The sequence below is a fragment of the Monodon monoceros genome, unplaced genomic scaffold (assembly GCF_005190385.1).
Source record: "Monodon monoceros isolate NGI ecotype Baffin Bay Population unplaced genomic scaffold, NGI_Narwhal_1 Super_Scaffold_20, whole genome shotgun sequence".
In the NCBI taxonomy this organism is placed as follows: Eukaryota; Metazoa; Chordata; class Mammalia; order Artiodactyla; family Monodontidae; genus Monodon; species Monodon monoceros.
This window is the reverse complement of record NW_021703777.1, coordinates 51,065,965-51,089,728: the sequence shown is the minus strand read 5'-3', so window position 1 is coordinate 51,089,728 and position 23,764 is coordinate 51,065,965. Positions and strand designations below refer to the sequence as shown.

At 34.0% G+C, this 23,764-nt stretch overlaps 1 protein-coding gene across 1 annotated transcript in view; it reads right to left on the bottom strand.

Annotated features, from left to right (window-relative positions):
- The window catches only part of LOC114902691 (UDP-glucuronosyltransferase 2C1-like), an 86,885-nt gene that overhangs the window by 42,277 nt on the left and 20,844 nt on the right, over positions 1–23,764 (bottom strand). Inside the window, 4 exon segments of the mRNA XM_029235159.1 lie at positions 1,012–1,697; positions 11,084–11,227; positions 17,575–17,794; positions 19,137–19,224. Coding sequence (XP_029090992.1) covers positions 1,012–1,697; positions 11,084–11,227; positions 17,575–17,794; positions 19,137–19,224 — 1,138 coding nt within the window.

Below are 23,764 nucleotides of genomic sequence, written 5' to 3'. Positions count from 1 at the left end.
AACTTGTACAACGGTGCTTTGACTTCTAATGGGGAGAACATTCCTCAGAGCTTTATGAAAAATTGTCTCCTGGATTATAATCCTCACGTTGGCTCGAATACAATTTTCCAGTTTTTTGTAGACTGACTATTGATTAATTTTTGTAGATCCCTGAAATGAATGCAATGTTACATGTTAATTATATCTCAAGAAATCTAAATAATGTAAGTAGGGTAGGGCTTCCTCAAAGATAAATAATGTCTTATGCAAAAATCATCCATGACACAATTAAATGAATTCTTTTCAAATTAAAAAAATCAAAAGGAAAAACAAAGGGGGTAAACAGACTTGCTTAAACAGAGAAAAACTTTGTGCTCAGAGTAAAAGCTCACTAGTTGACCTCTAATGCAATTTAAAATAGAACAACAGCAACAATAAAATAATAGCTTAAAAGTTTAGAAACATGGTCCTTTAGGGAAAAATATTCCTTTTTTCTCCTTTTGAAAACAAGAGCAGATGAAACGAAGCTACATTTATTTATTTATTTTCTAGTTTCATGCTCACCACATGCCAAGCTCTGCAACCAACTAACCAAGCCCTGATAGAATGCAAACAGAAAGCCTGAGAAACAGCTGTTAATCAGAAAGAAAACAGGCTGTGTACCAGAAGTAAACAAGAGAGTAGTCCAAAGTTATGGAAATTAAGCACAGTGTCAGATTTGGGTTTTCCAGTTACTTCAAAAAAACCTAGGGGCATCGGTCAGGATTTATGCATAGACATATAGAATATTACTTCTTTGATATATTGTCAGTACTCAATCATATAAAACAAAACAAAAAAGAGAAAAAAAGGAAAAAAAGAGAAAAAAAGAGAAAAGAAAGAAAAAAATTATTATTTTTTCATTCAATACAGTTAAGCAAGAGGAGCTTGGGTTCTCTCTTAAAAACACTTTTTTGTAAGTTTTCATACAGTCAGATAAATATTTACATTTTACATATGAAATTAGAATCATTACATGCACATTCCTCTTACCTAAAACCTTGCTGTAATACTTATCCCATTCCAGAAATATATCATATGAATATAACATTTCACTCATTGCATAGAAAAACCAATTCTTCAGCTTCTGTATAAAAGTCACGTTGTCTGTCAGTACTGATGTGATGCCAGGAACATATGAAGAAGGTATAAGATGCTCAGCACACAATCTCTCAATGACATTCCCATAAGAAAACCAAAAAGAATATATAAATGGGATATTGAGGAGTTCAGCCACTGATTCCCCACAAAAGCTTAAAGTGTCATCAATACAGATATCAAACTTAGCTGCCTGTAGCCTGTTGAGTAACTCCTTGTTTGTGATAGCACTGTCACATACTCATTTGTCTGATGTTAATAAACTGCTGATCATTTTTGTTAGTTTTTCTTGCACGTCCCACCATGAAAGTTTCGGCACTTCAAAAGAAATTGTATAGAGACCAGTATCAAATTCTTCAATGAAAGCTTCTTTAGTTACTGGAAGTTGGATGATCTCCACATTGAAGGGAATCTTGGTATGATCCAGCAGAAGGCTTCCTGAAGGTACCAGGATGGTTATCTCATGTGTGTGAAGGAGGAGTTCTTCCAGAATAACTTTTAAATTAATCCAGTAACTAAAATCCTCAGGCCATACAAGTACTTTCCCAGTCCTTCCAGAGTCAAAGAGACATAGATGCAGCCTGAAAAGGACACAGAAGCCTTTCACAGTCTTCATGATTAACTCTTGCTCAAACTAAATCTTATCCATTTTATTTTATTTTATAGTAGGCTGGGTTGAACTTTGAATTGTGTACTTGTAAATCAACCATATGTCAATTAAAAAATAAATTAATTAATTTAAAAGAAAATGATTAAAATGCAATGCAACTGCTGTGATGGAAAAAAAAGTCAATGAAGTCAATAATATATTAAGGAAAAAAAAAAACAAGTGAGAATTTCCAAACTTCTTTTGGATGATATCAAAATAAAGAGGCTTAAAGTTAAAGACAAATCCATAATAATTTCTTGGTAATGTTAAAAAAATCCATCATCATGTGATGCATACTCAATTAAAACTAGATTTTTTGGAATTTTTCTCTGGTTTTCTTTGAATGTCCATTTGAAAAGAGTGGTCTCTCTAGTATTTCTCTTACTGATAATTATGCTAGATATTCTACATAGGAAAGAGACAAACACTTACTGCCAGAAAAATAAAATATGTCGAGTTTAAGAGCTGTTAAGGCAAGGAGAATTTAATATAAATATTCTGATGCTAAATAAAGTGCCAGTTTGGCTATATCACAGCTATCTTTAAGAAAAATATCTTTTTACTATTACTGTGGATATGAGTCAAGTTCTGATTCTAGGTGAGATTAATGTTATGTTGTGAAGAGATAACTTAGAATGGAGAAGGTAAATCATGAATAGGACATCTTGATTATCTTATGCTTCCTTCTAGTGTATCCACTTCTCTTTTCTTTGCTTTCTTGTTCTAAGATTCTTCTTATAGTGTAAAATTCCCTTTTTTTTTTGGCTTGGATCTTCACAACTGGAAGCCACTAATCCATGTAGAAATGGAAACAATTATATTTAGGATCATAACTTCATCTATAGTCCTTTTGCTTAAAACGTTGATTTTCCTCAAGTTATTAATCAATAGGAATATAGGATGATAATAACATTATCATAAGAATAATTGACTAATAATAAAAATATAATTGCATAATTATTCAATTTCCTATTATATTAAATTCTACCTCCAAATGATAAGCCAATCTATTTTCATTTGCAGTCTTCACTATCATCAATCTAACCCTATTCAGTTTCATATCTAATCTGGACTTACTGAAGTACCCTTCCAATATCACTTCTTCAACTTCTGCACACCTGCAACTTACTCTCCATAGAGAAACTTTTATGATTTTCAAAAAAGTTCTATTTCAGAAAATATCATACTTGAGCAAAATGGTTTAATAACTTTCTCTTATATGTACATTAAAATCTATACTCTTTGAAATGGCCCACAAGACCCTAGTTTTCTAATCTTATGTTGTTTCACTTTCCCCCTTCATTGATATCAGCTTCCTTTAAACTTTCCATGATAAGAATTTCTTTCCTGTAGTGACAGCATCAAGACTGTAGAAGGAGATCTCTACTGTCATCCACACAGAATATTGATATTGGCAGTCATCCAGGGATGAACGTAAGTTTCTGGGAGTCCGGTGGAGAAGTTTTATCCCACCATTGGAGCAAATCATTCCAAGAACAGATTCATTGAAGAGGGTAAGAAAACAATTTCACTTTGCCTGTGTCATTCCTTCCACAGGGCATTATGGACCAGTTCCAGGAAAGTTCCTTGTAAGAACTTCTTCTTTAGGAGAACTGTAATTTCTCCTACAGTGGAAAGTGAAATCTTATGAGTACTTGGTTTCCCCAGCAATAAGGGATGTCCACTTCTTTCTCACCTTTCCCAGATTACTGAGGTGATCTGCAAAGCTAAGGAGATAGGAGAGGCTGGGATCATCACCAGGCCTTAGAACTTATCAAAGCAAGGCTAGTAACCACTCTGTGGTTCTTCCTTCTAAACAATTTCTGGACTCCATTAGGAAGCCTGCCCACCATCTTCTTGGGACAACTCATCAGAAGACTGCTCTGTGAGGCCATAGACTCCCCCAATGCTTTGTGCTCCTTTACTAAACCCTGCTGCTCCTTCTCCCTGGCCCACAGAGCTGTCTCCAGCTGTACACTCCCATGGAGAATAAGAGTAAGCAAGTGCAGAAACCTGACCCATATCTGTGGGACTGGGATAAGACTCACAAACTTGAACATTTCAGGACTCTACACTAGGGAAAACAAATTGGAGACCCTCAACACACAGCTTCCATTGTGGAATCAAAAGAAGGCATACAACCTGAAGAAATCCCCCTAAAGAGGGAAAAAGCAATGTGGAACAGACATATCCATAAGAAAGGTCTGAGAAAGTCTCAGATTTTCTAGTCAGACTGAGAGGAGAAAGCATTTCTGTCCCAAAGCCAGTCAGTGACGATTGTGTGAGGTAACTGATGCTTTATGTGCAAACACCAACACAAGCCTTTAAGGAACATAAAAAATTAAGGAAACATGACATCACCAAAGGAACACAATAACTTTCCAGCAACAAATTACAAAGAAATACAGATCTATGAATTCCCTGAGAAGAATTTTAAATAATCTTTAAAGGAAGCTAAGAGAGCTGTGAGAGAACACAGACAATGAAATACAGCTCAGTGAAATCAAGAATACAATACATGAACAAAATGAAACATTCAACACAGACAGAAATCATAAAAAGAAACAAAAATGAAACAGGAAAAATTATAGACCATATTTTTCTAAAAATAACACAACAATGAAAAGAAACAAACAACATACCCCAGAAATCCTGGAGCTAAAGAATGCAATGAATGGAATGAAAAATGAATACAGAGCCTCAAGAGCAGACTCAGTGAAGCAGAAAAAAGAATCTGTGAGCTCAAAGACAAGTCATTGGAAATTATCTAGTCAGAAGACAAAAAGGGAAAAAGACTAAAAAAGAGTGCTGGAGGCTTATGTGAAGAACGGGACACCTTAAAGTTAAACAATACTTGCATTATTGGATTCTCAGCAGGAGAAGAGAGGGACCAAGGTGCAGAAAGCTTAATTTAAGAAATAATAGCTAAAACTTCTCAAGCTGGGGGAGGAATATGGACTTCCAGGTACATGAAACTCAGAGGTTCCCACACAGAATCACCAAAGAGAAGACTTAACCAAGACATATGATAATCAAATTCTCAATAGTTAAGAACAAAGAGCAAAGGGAGAAAAATACCAAACCAGCAAGAGAGAAAAAAACAACTCACTTCATACAAGGGAACTCCCCATAGGGATATTATTAAATTCCTCAGCAGAAACTTTGCAGACCAGGACAGATTTGGTTGGTATATTAAAAGTTCCAAAAGAAAAAAACCTATGATCCTGAAATATTTTATGTGAAAATGATGTCCTTCAGAAATAAAGGAATGATACTTTCCCATACGAACAAAAGCTGAAATGGTAGAAAACTCAGACCAATATCTCTGATGAATATAGATGTCAATTTTTTTCAACAAGACATTAGCAAACCAAATTCAACAGCACAAAAAAGGGACCATACACTGTGATCAAATAAGATTTATCTCTGGGATTCAAGGATGAGTCAACATACATAAATCAGTATTATGATACACAATATTGACAGAATGAAAAATAAAACTCATATGAGCATATTATAGACACAAAAATTTTGAAAAAAATATAACATCTTTTCATGATAAAAGTGCTTAACAAGTTAGGAATAAAAAGAACATGACTCAACATGATAAAGGCAATCTATGCAAACCCACAGCTAACATCATACATAACAGTGAAAGTGATAGCTTTTCCTCTGGGATTTCACCAGGAATAACACATGTGCTCTATTCAATACTGTACTAGAAGTCCTGGCTAGAGCAATCAGTCAAGACAAGGAAATAAAAGGCACCCAAATTGGAAAGAAAGAAGTAAAATTGCATTTCTTTGCAGATGATATTATCTTTTATATAGGAAATTATAAAGACTACCAAAAAGTTTTTAGAAGTGACCAGTGAATTCAGTGTATTTGCAGAGTACAAGTCAATGTACAGAAATGGGTTGTATTTCTATACACTAACAACAGAACATCTCAAAAAAGAACAAAGAAAACAACTCCATCCAAAATAGCATCAAAAAGAATAAATGTTTAGGAATTTACCTTGGATATGAAAGTTCTGTACACCAAAAATTATAAGACTTATTTGAAATAAACGGAAGAAGACACAGAAAGTTGGAATGATTCCCATATTCATGGATTAGTAGAATTAATATTGTTAAAATATCCATACTATCCAAAGCCTTCTGTATTCAATGCAATTAATGTAAAAATTCCAAGGCATCTTCACAAAAATAAGAAAAACAATCCTAATATTTATATGGAGCCACAAAATAATTGCCAAAGTAATCCTGAGAAAGAAGGACAAAGCTAGAAGGCTCACACTTCCTGACTTCAAATTATGTTACAAAGCTATAGTAATCAAAACAGTATGACACTGACATAAAATATGCATGTAGACCAATGGAACAGAATTGAGAGTTTAAAACAAAAAAAGCATTGACTATAAGGTTAACTCATATTTTATATGGGATCCAATAACACTAAATGGGGAAATGATAGTTTCTTTTATAAATGGGGTTAGAAAACTGGATAACCACATGCCAAATAATTAAACTACATCACTCACAAAATTTAGCATGCAATTGATAGAGACTTAAACATAACAAAAACTGAAAGCATTCATAGAAGAATAGATAGGAGAAATGTTCTTTGACTTTGGTCTTGGCATTGGTTTTTTTTGATTGACACCAGAAGTACAGCAACCACAGCAAAAATAAACAAGTGGGACTATATCAAACTAATAAGTTCTACACAGGAAGAATAAAAATAAACAAAATAAAAGGCAACCTACAGAATGGGAGAAAATATTTGCAAATCATATATCTGATAAGGCATTAATATCGAAACTACATAAAGAACTCTATACTTAATAGTTTAAAAAATCTGTTTTAAAATGGGTAGACACATTGAATAATTTTCCCAAAGAATACATATTATAAATCACCAAGAGGTATGTGAAGATGTGCTCAACATTTCTAACCATCACAGAAATGCAAACCAAAGCCACAATGATCTATCACCTCACATCTGTTAGAATAGCTATTATCAAGTACAAGACACAAGAAGTATTTGTGACCATATGGACAAAAGAGAACTCTAGTGTACTATTTGGGGGAATGTAAATTAGTACAGCTACTATGGAAAACAGTATGGAGGTTTTGTGAAAAAAAAAATAGAGCTACACATATTTAGCAATTCCCCTTCTGGGTACATATCCAATGGAAATGGAAACAGGATCTTACAGCGATATCTGCACTCATGTTCATTTTAGCATTAATAACTACAGTCAAGATATAGAAATAATCTAAGTGTCCATCAATAGATGAATGGGCAAACTGATGTGATATATGTATACAATAGAAGATTAGTTAGCTATGAGAAAGAAGGAAATCTTTCCATCTGCCACAGCATAGATGGACATTGTGGGCATAACGCTAAGTGAAATAAGTTTGACAGAGAAAGACATACTGTATGATATCACTTATATGTGGAATCTAAAGAAGCCAAACTTATAGAAACGGAGAATAGAATTGTGGTTTCTAGAAGGTAGGGGTTAAAGTGAAGGGAGAGATGATGGTAAAAGTGCACAAACATAAAATTATAAGACGAATGAGTTCTGGGGACCTAATGTACTGCGTGGTGATTATTGTTAATAATAGTGTATTACACTTGAAAGTTGCTAAGTGAAAACATTTTCAATATTTTCACCACAAAAGCAAAGAATGGTAATTATGTGGTGTCTCAAAGATGTTATTTAATGCTAAGGCAGTAATTATTTCTAATATAAAAGCATTTCAAGTCACCTCAAATTTATACTATGTTGTATGTTGATTATATCTCAATAAATGTTTGGATATCATTAAAAATTTCTTGTATTAATGATTCTGCTGAGTTATATTTGTTATGAACCACAAAAGGGATAAATAACTTTGACCCACAGCCAATGAATTCATCCATTATCAGTATTACTCTCTCAATGTTATTAGATGTTTCCTGGCTTGGATGTTAACCATTTGTACTTTAGTAGGAAAAAACTAAAAGTGTTTATTTTGTTCTCTTAGTCTTCGGATGTCTGGAAAAATAAGAGAGTGGGCTTTCTCTTGGATTTGAGTTCAGTGAGTCACTAAATTTTTACATTACAAAAATTCCATTCTTGTTGCAAAGCTTCCTCCGGTTCTGCTTCAATTTGTTTATTCAGAGATTTTTCCAAGTCATTTAAATTTCTTAGTAATTAAGTCAGTTAAGGTATTGACTCCATTTTTGTCCATGATGGTATAACTGGAACCAGACTAACCCTCTGCCATGAGCAAATAGAAAACTGGACAAATTATACGTAACACTATTTTCAGTTATGAATATCAGGCATCACAGAAACATGACAACTAAGAGAAGGGAAGCTAATGAGGTGAACCCTAAGATCACTATAGCTTTCTGACTATAGCCACTTTTGAGATTACATTGCCAAAAACAGAATCAATAGCAGAAACTGGGGGTATCAATGAGTGAAGAAAAAGAAATGAGAACTTGAGGAGAATTGACATCTGGGAAAGGAACTGCCATAAATTGGAAATTCAAAATGCTCTACACTGTTTTCTACTGAAAAACTAAGGTACTCAGTTTGTGTTGATGCTGAAGTCAATTTTCACCCGTGGCCTTAAAATATCTTGATTTTTATACCACTTTTATACCTCTCAGTCTTAGGAACCAATAAAATTGCTAAAATTCTGGGTCAATGAAATGTGACCTTTTTGCAGAGTCCATGTAGATAATAAGATAAAATCATTTCCAGTATTATCTAACTATTTCTGTCAGGGTAAATAGCCAGTGTGAAAGGGATCCAATTTAGGAAATTGGCCTCAGTGTCAAGTTGGTCTACTCTAGCAATGATGCCCTATCAGGAACTCAATGTTTAATTCTCTTCCAAGCAGATATGATCCTTTTGACACTCAGGGAGTAGTTACATGAGCCTCAGTAAATAGGATCCCATACACTGGGGCCCATGCATAGCTTTACTCTCTGTCACCATAGTCACTTTGTTAATTTGTTCTAGGAGTCAGAACTGGGGTGGATGATGATAAAAGCGGTCTGATGTGACCTGGCTGGGTAATTTTGCCTACTTAATTGCTTAATGCCAATTCTATGATGGTTGGTCTCAGGTGAGAAATACCATGATGTCCCATGGTTGAGTGTTCCATATTTAACAGGGTCCCATAACATGTCAGGAGTTGTTTTTCCAAAAACACATAATTCTTCAGTCCAGATGACTTTATATTGCTGTGTTGTGATTCTTCTGTTAAGCTTGGCAGAGATTCCGTACAGTGTCTTCTCTCACAGCTGATGTATTTAATACTATAAGGTCTACCTAATATTACAGACTATTACAGGCTGGACCTACTGCAGAATTCTTTCCTGCTCTGGGTCCATTCAGAACTGATAGTCTTTTGAGTTATCTGACCTACGAGTCACAGAATGGAAAAATATGCTTCCCCTAATTCCTGAAAAGGCATACAATATCTATTATTTTTCTTTGCAGAAAAAAGGCAAAATGCAAAATCTATCCTCTTTTGGAAATGATAACCTTAAATATCCCTGATCACTGGATCTCAATTAATTTTACTGATGTGGAAGATCACACTTGAATATTCATAGGGTTTTTCTCCCCCTTCTAAAGCTCATGTGTCTTACACAGTTGCCCAACATACTAACCACTTTTTTGCTCATCTTTCTGATTTGCAGTGTTGTCAACATAGCTGGTTAGTACAATTTTCTGAAGGATATCCAGATAATTCATATCTCATTGGCCTATATTATGAGGGAAGAGAAGAAAGTTTATTTTATATAGTCTTCAGGCAAAGTCCATAGTAAATTATTACTGAACTTGGTTGATATGTATTATATTGAATAATTTTTTGACCTCATGGGCAAATTATTGGCAAGCATACTGAAGATAGACTTTTTGGAAATGAAAGAAAGAGACTTTTTTTTAAATGGAGAATTTGGCAGAATTTCAAAATAAAATCACTGTCAGAACTCCCCAAAATTGACCCTGTATGGTTAGAGAAGAAGGAGAGGGAATACTTTTTTTGAGAACTTTCTATTAAAATTCAACATGTTGTCTTCATGTTTACTGCAGATTTCAGGCTGACACTAGTTAATAAGAAGCCTAAGTACTTATGCTTGGTATAGTGATCACAATACAGTTTGTGAGAAGACCAGGGGAAGTTATGGAGTAAAAGAAAAGGAAGAAATGAGAAAACTCACCGAGTTTCTGATTATATGTAGAAATCATCCTCACAGCAGATAGTATTTCAGAGAAATGCATTTTTCCCTCAAAGAATCTGCAGTGTAGTCTAAGAAGTTTGCTTATTTCCAAATGTGTTTATTGTAAGTAAAATTAATGTAGGAAAGAATTTTTTAAAAAATTAAGTTACTTTTAAAAAGTGGGTATTAAATTCCAATCATTTACTTTTGCTCCATCATACTATTAACCATGCTAACATATGATAATTAGCTAGTTTTCTGAAGCCACAAAGTGTTACAATACAAATGAAGTACTATCATTATTAATATCCAAATGAAAGACAATCTTCAAATCAAAGACAAAAAATAGTGTTTTGTATTCTAAGAGAGACAAAGTCCAGTGTGTCATATGAAAGGAAAGTGATGGTGTAAAACGTGCTTAATAGCAGAGTAGAAACCCTAACAGTCTCCTGACCTTCCTGATTGGAAGGGAAACTCTGAGTAGAGAGAGTATGCTCTACACTACTTCTTGTAAAGTTCCTTTAGATAATATGTAATAATTCTTACATGCTGGACCCAAAATGATGTTAGATATTTAGGAAATATTCAATATGATCAGTACTGAAAATTGTTAATCATTATGTTCCTAAGCCCTCAAGCAGCATCTCAATTTGTTGAGCTGAAAGCAATGAATGAAGTAAAACACTAAGTCTTTAATGGTAGCAACTTCCATGTGTTTATTTGTTTATCATCTCTTTTTAAAGAATAGATTATTTTAAACCTTAATTCTAAATCATGTGGCACATTTTGGGGGTGAGTCTTTGATCTTTGACTTGATAAGCTAAGGAATAGATAAGAACCCAGGAGAGTAGGAGAGGAATCTGTTTAAATCAGTGGCTGGATTAATTCAGATGGAGCTTATCAAGGTTTCCAGCCCAACTGTTAAAAAAACAAAAAAAAACCCACTACTCTTTCTTTTTCTTCTTTGCAGTTTTACCAAACTTCCAGTAACAAAACAGGCAACATTTAGTGACCAGGAATATAAAAGTTGCCATGCATGCTAGCAGGAACCCAATCACATCCAAAGAATTGTACTGGTACCAGGTGAGGTTGTGGATGGCTGGCCGAAGGTGTTTGGCTCCTTTGTGGCGCATGATAAACTCAATCCAGAAGACTGCTCGGTCCAGGGGCTTCATAGGCTGATCATGGTGAATTCTTGATAACTTCATAGCATTCTCTTTATAGCTAAGGATTGAATAAATGTGTAGATACTCACTTGAAAAATTTGTTAAGGACATGAAATACCTAAAATTTTTATATATTATCAAAGGTATATTACATAATTATTAATACATTATTTCATAAATATATCACTAAGGTCACAGAATGCACTTGAAAGTTTGTTTCCTCGAGATATTTCTAGATAAGGTGGTCTATCAGCTGGAATTCATTGGATGTTTCATAGTCTTAGTAATGATTGGAGGTAGGGGAAAAAATAATTTCTAATTGGAAGTAGAATTTTAAAGGTTCAGAAATAGGAATGTAGAATATGTAGGTTGAGAATATAGAATTTGATCTCATTTGCTGAGTATGGTATTGGGAACATGATAGTGACAGGAAGCAGCATTGAGGGGTAGGTCTATGAGAAAGGAACCCCTTCCCCTTCCCCCTCAACCTTCCCCAGGTTCTGTCTGGAGTGTTAGTGTTAACAAGAAGCTAGTCTTCAACAGTAGCAAGAAAGATTTCAGTCTGTGATCTTCACGGCCATGATATTTCAATTGAAAACAAAAAGCTTAATATGACCCTATGGGCAAGAAGTAGGGCCTGAGATTGAGTAGATGCTGGAAACTTTGCTTCAAGCAACAGAGGGATGCAAGTGCAGTGGTGAGAGGGAAAAATGGCAATAACTAGAACACTAACCCTTCTAATTTTAGTCAAGGAACAGAAGACCAGTCCCTGGTTTTGGTTTAAGTTTTTGAACGGCTGACTTAGAAAAAGGATTTCCTTGGGTTTGTGAAGGACATGAAGAAGGGAGGTTATTCTCCCACACTGAAGTGCAGTCACCATTGATGGAGAATACAGAACATTAAATTATAGAAAATAGTGGAACAGCATGTAGAAAGTTCTGAGGAAGATAATTGTGGCTAAAAAAAGAAAAAATTATACAAAGTCCTGTTGCTCTTTGGTTAAAAAAAAAAAATACTACAGGCCTTTCTTAATACACAAGAATTTAAGGAGTAAATACCTCTGGATATATCTCAGGAAAACAAGGAAACAACAACAAAAGCTCCAAGACACAGAAACAAAATATTTGTCAGATAAAAAAATAATAAAATCGTTCAGGAATAGAAATACTGTAATAAAACATGAATTACATCAAGTCCATATAAACACCAAACTAATGCTAAACAATGTTGGAAATGTGGTCATGGACAAGATGCGTATGTTGTAAGCTTTGATAATGTTGTAATGATAATGCAGCTAACAGAAATTAACATGTGATGTTTAAGAGACATGGACTGGAAGTTGAGAATTGACTTCAAGTAAAAGTCATTCTATACTGACCAAAATTGGAAATATTTACAAAATAATTATTCTAATCTCTACTGTCAAAATTTGTTCATAGATTTATATGAAATTTTTAGTAAGAATTTATCTGATATTAAAGAAATATTTATCCAAAGCCTGGCAATACTCTTAATTTTAATGTTTTTTCCTCACAGAGTATATTTATTTGATTTTTATGAGAAAGAATAACATAATAAATATAATCATTCATCATTAGGAATTTATTTATCTATGATTACAGCTAATCTTCATGTTGTACAAAGTTCCCCACAATTTATTCACTGAAGTAAGTTTCAATTTACTGAAAGTTTGTAATTTTGTATAACATCTCTTCATTCCTCCAACTCCTAGCTCCTGGTAACCACCACTCTAGTATCTGTTTCTGTGCGTTTCACTTTTTATATACAAATATAAGTGCTATCATACAGTATTTTTCCTTCTCTGACTTATTTCATTTAGCATGATGCCATATTATCACAAATGGAAAGATTTCCTATTTTCTCTTTGCTGAATAATATTCCTTTATATACATATACCACATATTCTTTATCCTTTCATCCACTGACAGAAACTTAGGTTGTTTTCATATTTGGCTATTGTGAACAAGGCTGCAATGAACATGGGAGTGAAGATATCTCTTCCATATTCTGTTTTTATTCCCTTTAGATACATACCCAGAAGTAGGATTACTGGAGAGTGTAGTAGTTCTATTTTTAATCTTTTGAGGAGCCTCCATACTTCTTTTTTATAGTCACTGCACCATTTGCATTCCCACCAAGAGTGCACTAGAGTTCCCCATTCTTCATATCCTCACCAACACTTGTTATAACTTGTCTTTATTTTTTTTTTAAATAGATCTTTACTGGAGTATAATTGCTTCACAATCTATGTTACTTTCTTTTGTACAACAAAGTGAATCAGCCAAATGCATACATATATCCCCATATCCCCTCCGTCTTGAGCCTCCTTCCCACCCTCCCTATCCCACCCCTCTAGGTCATGGCAAAGCACCAAGCTGATCACCCTGTGCTATGCTGCTGCTTCCTACTAGCTAATTATTTTACATTTCATAGTGTATATATGTCGCTGCTACTCTAACTTCACCCCAGCTTCCCCCTTCCCCGCCGTGTCCTCAAGTTCATTCTCTATGTCTACATCTTTATTCCTGCCCTGCCACTAGGTTCATCAGTACCATTTTTTTAAATTCCATATATATGCGTTAGCATATGGTATTTGTTTTTCTCTTTCTGACTTATTTCACTCTGTGTGACAGATTCTAGGTCCAACCACCTCACTACATATAACTCAATTTTTTTTATGGCTGAGTAATATTCCATTGTATATATGTGCCACATCTTCTTTATCCATTCATCTGTCAATGGGCATTTAGGTTGCTTCCATGTCCTGGCTATTGTAAATAGTGTTTCAATGAATATTGTGGTACATATCTCTTTTTGAATTATGGTTTTCTCAGGGTATATGCCCAGGAGTGGCATTGCTGGGTCATATAGTAGTTCTATTTTTAGTTTTTAAAGGCATCTCCATACTATTCTCCATAGTGGTTGTATCAATTTACATTCCCATCAACAGTGCAAGAGGGTTCCCTTTTCACCACACCCTTTCCAGCGTTCATTGTTTCTAGATTTTCTGATAATGGCCATTATGACCAGTGTGAGGTGATACCTCATTGTAGTTTTGATTTTATCTCTAATAATTAGTGATGTCGAGCATCTTTTCATGTGTTTGTTGGCAATCTGTATGTCTTCTTTGGTGAAATGTCTATTTAGGTCTTCTGCCCATTTTTTAATTGGATTCTTTTTTTTTTTTTTTTTTTTTTGATATTGAGCTCCATGAGCTGTTTGTACATTTTGGAGATTAATCCTTTGTCCATTGCTTCATTTACAAATATTTTCTCACATTCTGAAGGTTGTCCTTATGATCATACACCATGATCAAGTGGGATTTATCCCAGGGATGCAAGGATTCTTCAGTATATGCACATCAATCAATGTGATACACCATATTAACAAATTAAGGAATAAAAACCATATGATCATCTCAATAGATGCAGTAAAAGCTTTTGTTCAATACCCATTTATGAGAAAAACTCTCCAGAAAATGGGCATAGAGGGAACCTACTCAATATAATAAAGGCCATATATGACAAACCCACAGCAAACATCACACTCAATGGTGAAAAACTGAAAGCGTTTCCTCTAAGATCAGGAACAAGACAAGGATGTCCACTCTCACCACTCTTATTCAGCATAGTTTTGGAGGTCCTAGCCACAGAAATCAGAGAAGAAAAAGACATAAGAGGAATACAAATTGGAAAAGAAGAAGTAAAACTGTCACTGTTTGCATATGACATGATACTATATATAGAAAATCCTATAGATGCCACCAGAAAACTACTAGAACTAATCAATGAATTTGGTAAGGTTGCAGGATACAAAATTAATGCACAGAAACCTCTGGCATTCCTATATTCTAACAACGAAAAATCAGAAAGAGAAATTAAGGAAACAATCCCATTTACCATTGCAACAAAAAGAATAAAATACCTAGGAATAAACCTACCTAAGGAGGTGAAAGACTTGTACTCAGAAAACTATAAAACTCTGATGAAAGAAATCAAAGACGACATAAACAGATGGAGAAATATACCATGTTCTTGGATTGGACGAATCAGTATTGTGAAAATGACTATACTACCCAAAGCAATCTACAGATTCAATGCAATCCTTATCAAACTAATGGCATTCTTCACAGAATTAGAACAAAAATTTTTACAATTTGTATGGAAACACAAAAGACCCCGAATAGCCAAAGCAATTTTCAGAAAGAAAAACGGAGCTGGAGGAATCAGGTTCCCAGACTTCCAACTATACTACAAAGCTACAGTAATCAAGACAGTATGGTACTGGCACAAAAACAGAAATATAGGTCAATGGTACAGGATAGAAAGCCCAGAGATAGACCCATGCACATATGGTCACCTAATTTACGACAAAGGAGGCAAGAACATACAATGGAGAAAAGACAGTCTCTTCAATAAATGGTGCTGGGAAAACTGGACAGCTACATGTAAAAGAATGAAATTAGAACACTACCTAACACCATACACAAAAATAAACTTCAAGTGGATTAAAGACCAGACACTCAAATGTAAGACCAGACACTATAAAATTCTTAGAGGAAAACGTAGGAACTCCTTGACATAAACTGCAGCAAGATCTTTGTTGACCCACCTCCTAGAGTAATGAAAATAAAAACAAAAATAAACAAATGGGACCTAATGAAACTTAAAAGCTTTTGCACAGCAAAGGAAACAATAAACAAGATGAAAAGACAATATACCTTGTCTTTTGTTGGTGGCCATTCTACCAGGTGTGAGATGATACTTTATTAAGGTTTGGATTTGCATTTCCTGATGCTTAGTGACATCAAACTGCTTTTCATGTACGTGTTAGCCATTTGTGTGTCTTCTTTGGACAAGTATCTATTCAGTAACTCTGCTTTATAAGAGTTCTTTATATGTTTTGTATATTAACCTCTTATCAGATATGTACTTTGCAAGTATTTTCTTCCATTTTGCCAGTTGCCTTTCATTTTGTGGGTCATTTATTTTGCTGTGCAGAAGCTTTTAAGTTTGATGTAGTCCCACTTGTTGATTTTTGCATTTGTTCATTGTGTTGTTTGTGTCATACCTAAAATATTGTTGGCAAAACCCTTGTCAAGGAATTTTTCCCCTTTGTTTTCTTCTGGGAGTTTCATGGTTTCAGGTTATGTTTTAGTATTTAATCCATTTCTAGTCAATGATTCTAAGTGATGGAACATGGAGTTCCAAATTTCATTCTTCTGCATATGATTATCAATTTACCCCAGTACCATTTAATGAAGAGACAACCATTTTCCTATTGATTATTCTTGGCTCTTTTTTCAAATATTATTCAACTTTGTATATGAAGGTTTGTTTCAGTGCTCTCAATCCTGTCCTTTGGTCTATGTGTCTATTTTTATGCCAATACCATACTTTTAAATTTACTATAGCTTTGCAGTATAGTTTGAAGTAGGAAGTGGGATGCCTTCAGCTTCATTCTTCTTTCTCAGGACTTCTTTGGCTATTTGAGATATTTTGTGGCTTCATACAAATTTAGGATTGGTTTTTCTACTTCTGTGCCCCAAAAGGCTTTAGAAGCTGGTCACTCAGTTCACTCTTCCCTTCCTGGTGAGGAACTCTTTCTAGCTGGGAATTTCTCTGTTGGTGCTGAGCAATGCTGGCCTGGGGATGGGATGATGCAGGCATAAATAAGCTGTCTTCACTGTTCTTATGTGATTATTCTTAGAGTTTTTTTGTTCCACATTGTTGCTAAAATTTCTTAAGTGAACTTTAGAGCTCTCCCAGAGATATTTTTGTTCATGGATAGTGTCTAATTGTTGATCTTTGTCAGGGGACAGGGAGGCTGGGGTCTTCTATGTCTCCACTTGGAGCTCTCAATTTTACTTCATTGACTTTCTCTTGAAATATTTTTAATTAAAAAGTAACATGATCCCATTTTTATAAGATTATTTTTCTTTTCTATTTATAAATTAGCACAAGGAAATAGCTGAGGTAATATTTCTACTGGTAATTGGTTACAGCTACATGAGGAGAGTTAAGTGGGTTTTCATTTTTATCTCCTTATGTTTTTGTCATATTGCCTGAATTCTTTATAATGGTAATATCTGCAATTTTAAAGAAATAAACAACAAACACTATTAATAAAAATAATAATATTTAGTAATAGCTTAGTTTATTTAAATAAATTTAGTATTTCTTTGAGATTGTACGTTGTTGCCCAGTAATCTATTGCCCAGGTGAATCTAAATGCATTCATAAAATTTGAAAGGTATAAGTCAATCATATTTAATGTTAGCCAGCCCCTGGTGATTATGTAAAAGTAATCAATTTAGTAGAATAAAACAATTTACTCCTTTTAAAATACTGATGCTTCTCAGAAAAGAATATATTCTATACTCACGAAGGGTTGTTAATAACTGCTTTCAAAGTGTTAAGCAGATCGGAACTTGTCATTCTTTGCAAGTCTACTTCAACAGCTGCCCCTTTGGCTTTTATACGAGCAATATTATCATGCTGATCACCAAACAGAGGAATTCCCACCATAGGGACCCCATGGTAAATAGCTTCATAGATCCCATTGGTTCCACAGTGAGTAATAAAAGCTCTGGTTTGGGGATGACCTAAAAAGAAAAAAATATATATCATTATTCTATGTTGTAAGAGTTTCAGAAACAGAAAATCATGACACCTGTATAAATAATTCAATTATGGAGCATCTTCTATATAATTCTGTGCCATGAGGCCATATGTAAATGCCTATAAACTCTAAAGAAAGCAGCAATTGATTATTCCATGCTAAGCAACAACTAGTGATTCCAGCAATTAAGTGATCCCATAAGCCTCTGAAAGGTTTGCACAGAGTTAAATGATGAAAAATACTTGCCTTTGGACAAGTTTTTGGGGTGAGAATTCTTTAGTAAACAGGACTGAGGGATTTAAGAAAAAAAAGCTTCTGTGGTTGGGGAAGGGGGGTAATATGTGCAGGGTTTCAATGTGAGAATGACTAGAAAGATAGATGAGGGCAAGGTCATGAGGTTTCTGTTTAGGAAAATGGAATTTGCCCTTTATTTTGAGTAATATGGAACCATTTATAACATTATAGTTGGTGAAATGGTTTATCAGATTTTTTTCAAATAGTTATAGTGAGAAAAAGAGAAGAGAGGTGGGAGAAGATGGATACAGAGTCAGGATGATGCTGAAATATTGTATACAAAAGTTAATGAGAGCCTGATCTAAAGGTACTTTCCTTGACTCTGATTCTGAGGAGGGAGATTGTATCATAAATGTGAGAATTATAAATTCCATATTTATGTTAGAACTTAACAAAGATTCTATCCTTGACCAAAGTCTAGTCAAACTCCTCTGAACTCTTTTCTCAACTAGGCCCTGATTTGGGGGTTTATTTGTTTATCTCTGCATTGCCCAATTTTAGCAAGCATCCTACTAAGTCAGTTTAGCGAGACTCTTCCAACCTGATATCTGATCACCCTATGTAGTTGTTGCTTCGTACTTCACCATCCTCCAAGTGATGTTTGCCTTCAGCAAGAATCTGATTCAGGCAGTTTTGCCAGGGTACCCACTTGGCCCTGAGGTTTCCTTAGTAATCTTCCATCCAGTGACACCCCCTACTCTGAACTTTGCCTACAAGTTTCCCACTTTTCCTTTTTGCACTCAGAGTTGAGCCCAATCTCTCTGACTTACTGTAGAAGTCTATTGCAGTAGTAGCTATATGTATCATGATGGTTTTGAATAATGTGTGCCTTACAGTCTTTATCAAGTGCCATTTATAATTTTTTCTTTAGCAAGCTCCACAAGAAATGTGAAGAAGACATCAAGGGTTTTTTGTTGTTGTTGTTTATTCCTTATTTTGAATAGAAATTTGTTGGATTTATTTGTTATTGAGTAATCATTCAGATTATCCCTCATTCACTTCCATTTAATTTTGCTTCTCTTTGGTCTTACCAAGAAGATCATTCTGTGGAATCCACTCATATAGTCGGGTATTGGCTCCTAAAGTTTCTGGTTTCTTTCCTGTGTATCTCCATAGGACCTGTTAAGATAAATGCCTTTACTCTAGAAAATTTTTAGAATCACATCCTATCAGAAGGAAGCAACTGACTTAGAATTAATCTGGTTCGGTGCCTCCAGGTAATACACAAGCAAACTGAGGCCTGAAGTGATTAAGTAATGAATGTTTTTAAACCATTGATGCTATAACCATGTTTACAAATGCTTGTAATAATCCTAATCGATAGGCTATCATCATCAGGTTAATTCTTACTTAGGAGATGAAGAAAAAAGATAACCTGTACCTGAAATAATTACATAGTGGTGTTACTAAGCCATTCTGGTAAAGAGGATTTTTGAAACAGTTTTCAGAGGCAAAGGGGAGAGATGTTATTTACCTCACTAAGAAACTGTTAGTGCTTTGACCTTTGTTATATATATATATGTATGTGTGTGTGTGTATATATATATATATATATATACACACACACACATTAATATAGAATCAAGCATTGCCTTTTTTAATTATAGTAAAATATACATAATGATATTTATCATTTTAAAGTATTGTAAGTATAGAATTTGGTGGCATTAAATACATCTATAATGTTTGTAACCATAAGCACTATATATACCCCAGATATTTTCACCTTCCCTAACATAGACTCTGTACCATTAAGCAATAACTAACTCCCTATTTCCTCCACTCCCTAGCCCCTGGTAAAGTACATTCTACTTCATGTCTCTTTGAATTTGACTACTCTAGACATGTGATATAAGTGGAATCATACAGTATTTGCCCTTTTCCCACTTAACATTATTTCACTTAGCATTGTCTTCAAGGTCATGCATGTTGTACCATGCCAGAATTTCCTTTCTTTTTAAGGCTGAATAATATTCTGTTTTGTGTGTATATCACATTTTCTTTATCCAATCATTTACTATTGTGAATAATGTTGCTGTGAACATTGGTGTGCAAGTATTTGTTTGAGCCCCTGATTTCAATTCTTTTGGCTATATAGCCAGGATTAGAATTATTGGGTTATATGATAGCTCCGTGTTTAATTTTCTGACGAACCACAAAAATGTTTTCCAGAGAAGATGCATGATTTTGCTCTCCTACTAGCAGTGCAGGAGGTCTCATTTCTCCATTAACACTTGTATTTTTTTTTTTTTAATAATAGCTGTCCTATGTGAAGTGGTATCTCTTTGTTCTTTGATTTGCATTTCCCTAATGATTAACGATGTTGAGCATCTTTTCATATACTTTTTGACCACTTGTATACCTTCTTTGGAGAAATGTCTATTCAAGTACTTTCCCCTTTTTCAATTGGGTTTTTGTGGCTGTTGTTGAGCTGTAGGAGTTCTTTATGTATTGTGCATGTTAATTCCTTGTCAGCGATATGATTTGCAAAGATTTTCTCCCAATCTGTACATTGTATTTTACTTTCTTGATAGTATCTTTTGATGCACAAAAGTTCTGCATTTGATGTAGTCCAATTTATTTATTTATTTTTTTACTTTTTTTGCTTATGCTTTGGTGTTATATCTATGAAATCATGACATAATCCAATGTGATAAAGTTTTCCCTGAGAATTTTCTTGGGAAAGTGTTACAGTTTTACTGCTAAAGTTTGTCTCTGATCCATTTTCAGTTAACTTTTGCATATGGTGTAGGGTAAGGATCCAACTTCAGTCTTTTGCATGTGGATATCAAGATTTTTTCAGCATTATTTGTTGAGAAGAGACTGTCCTTTCCCCCAATTGAATGGTCTTGCACTCTTGTTGAAAATCAATTGACCATATATATGAGGATTAATTTCTGCATTTTCTTCTGTTCCATTGGGTTATATGCCTGTCCTTCTTCCAGTACAACAGTGTTAATTTACTGTAGGTATTATAGCATATTTCTAATTTCAATGTTTATAAATGTGACTCCTTTAACTTTGTTGTTTTTCAAGATTTTTTTGTCTGATTGTAGTTCTTATAGTTCCATATGAGGTTGAGGATTGGATTACTCATTTCTATAAAAAAGGCTGTTAGAGTTTTGATAGGCATTGCATTAATCTGTAGATTGCTTTGGATAGTATTGACTTCTTAACCATGTTAAGCGTTCCTATCTATGAACATGGGATGACTTTCCAAGTATTTAGGTATTCTTTAATTTCTTGCAGCAATAATGTTTTTTGGTTTTCAGCAGCAAATATTTTACTTCCTTAATTAGGTTCATTCTTAAGTATTTGTTTTGTTGTTCTTGTAAATGGAATTTTAAAAATTTCATGTTCAGTGTGTTCACTGACATTTATATAAACAAAACTGATTTTTGTATGTTAATCTTGTATTCTGCACTCTTGTTAAGTTTGGTAATTAGTTCTAGTAGCTTTTTCTGAATTCTTGAGATTTTCTATGCATAAGATCATGTCATCTGCAAATACACATTGTTTTACCTCTCTCTTTCCAATTTGGATGCCTTTCATTTCTTTTTCCTCTATAATCCCCGTGCTAAAACTTCTAGTATAAGGTTATATAACAGCAGTGAAACAATACATCCTTGTATTGTTCCTGATCTTAGTTTCCACCATTGAGTATAATATTAGCTGTGGGTTTTTCAGAAATACCCTGTATCATTTTGAGGGCTTTTCCTTCTATTCCTAGTTTCTTGAGAGTTTTTATCAGCAGAGAATGTTGGATTTTCTCAACTTCCTTTTCTGTGTAAGTTGAAATGATCATTTGATAGTGTTTTTATTTCCCCTTCATTATAATCATGTAATGTATTACATTGATTTACTTTTGGTAAATCAATGAATGTAATATTTATTTACTTTGCATAAATAGCATAAATACTATTTTACTATGGTGAATACTCTTTTCAACATTCTAGCGGATCTGATCTTCAAATATTTTCTTGAGTATTTTAATATCTATATTTAGAAATGATCATGGTCCATAATTTTATTCTTGTGTGATGTCTTTATCTGGCTTTTGTAACAGGGAACATCTGGCCTCATAGAGTAATTTATTGTTTCCTTCTTTCCACATTTTTTGAATATTTGAAAAGGATTACCTTAATTATTCAATTCCTTAAACATTTGGTAGAATTTACCATTGATGTTATCTGACCCTGATTTTTCCTTTTTGGCAGGTCTTTGATTACTAATTCAGTCTCTTAATTTGATATAGGTCTGTTGAAGTAATCTGTTTCTTTTTTAGTCAGTGTAAGTAAATAGAGTTTTTCAAAGCATTTATCCACTTCTTCTAGATTGTCTAATTTTTGTTGTGCAACTTTTCATAATATCCTCTTTTATCTTCCAGTTTTATGAGATATAATTGACATACAGCACTGTGTAAGTATAATGTGTACAGCATTATGATTCTACTCACATACATTATGAAATGATTCTCACAGCAGGTATAACATTAAAGAAATTTAAAAAAAAGTTTCTTGACATGAAAACTCTTAGGATTTACTCTCTTAGCAATTTTCACATATAAAGTACAGCAGTGTTACCTAAATTTATGATGTATATTGCATCCCTAGTACTTATTTATCTTATAACTGGAAGTTTGAACCTTTTAACCACCTTCTTCCAATTGTCCCTTCCCCAATCCCCTGACTCTGATAACCGCAAATCTGATCTGTTTTTCTGTGAGTTTGTTTGTTTCTTTTTTGTTTTTGAAGTAAAACTGACCTACAACACTATGATAGTATCTGTTACACAACATAGTGATTTGGTATTTCTATATGTGTCAAAATGATTATCATGATAAATCTAGTTAAAACATGTGAAGATATTACATAGTTATTGTCCATGTTCCTCACACTGTACTTAGCAAAATAAATACAAATATATGTAAAATACTTGATTAAGTTGCTGATCTCTTAAGATTAAATGCATTTTAAACAACCTTGCCTTTTTACTTCCCTCACCACACTTACTGTTTTTGACATCATATTTTAAATCTTTTTGTTTTGTGTATCCCTTAACTAGTTATTGTGAGTATACATGATTGTATAATTTTGTCTTTTAGCCTTCCTTCTAGCTTAATACATGGCTGATTTACTGACTTTGCAGTATATTTGCCTTTACCAATGAGATTTTTCCTTTTGCAATTTTTATGTTTCTAGTTGTGGGCTTTTCTTTCTCACTTAGAGAAGTCCCCTTAACTTTTCTTGTAAACCTAGTTTGGTGGTGCTGAACTCTCTTAGCTTTTGGTTGCTTGTAAAACTTTTGAACTCTCCATCAAATCTGAATGAGAGCCTTACTGGGTAGAGTGTTCTTGGTTGTAAGTTTTCCCCTTTCATTATTTAAAATATATCCTGCCACTCCCTTCAGGCCTGCAGTGTTTCTGCTGACTAGTCAGCTTTTAGCCTTATGGGAGTTTCCTTGTACTTAACTTGTTCCTTTTTCCTTGGGCTTTTAAAATTCTCTCTTTAGGTTTTATTTTTGCTGTTTCATTACAACATGTCTTGGTGTGGTCTTCTTTGGGTTCATTCTATTTGGGATTGTCTCTGCTTGGATGACCATTTCCTTTCCCAAGTTAGGGAAGTTTTCAGCTATTATGGCTTCATTACTTTTTTTTTTT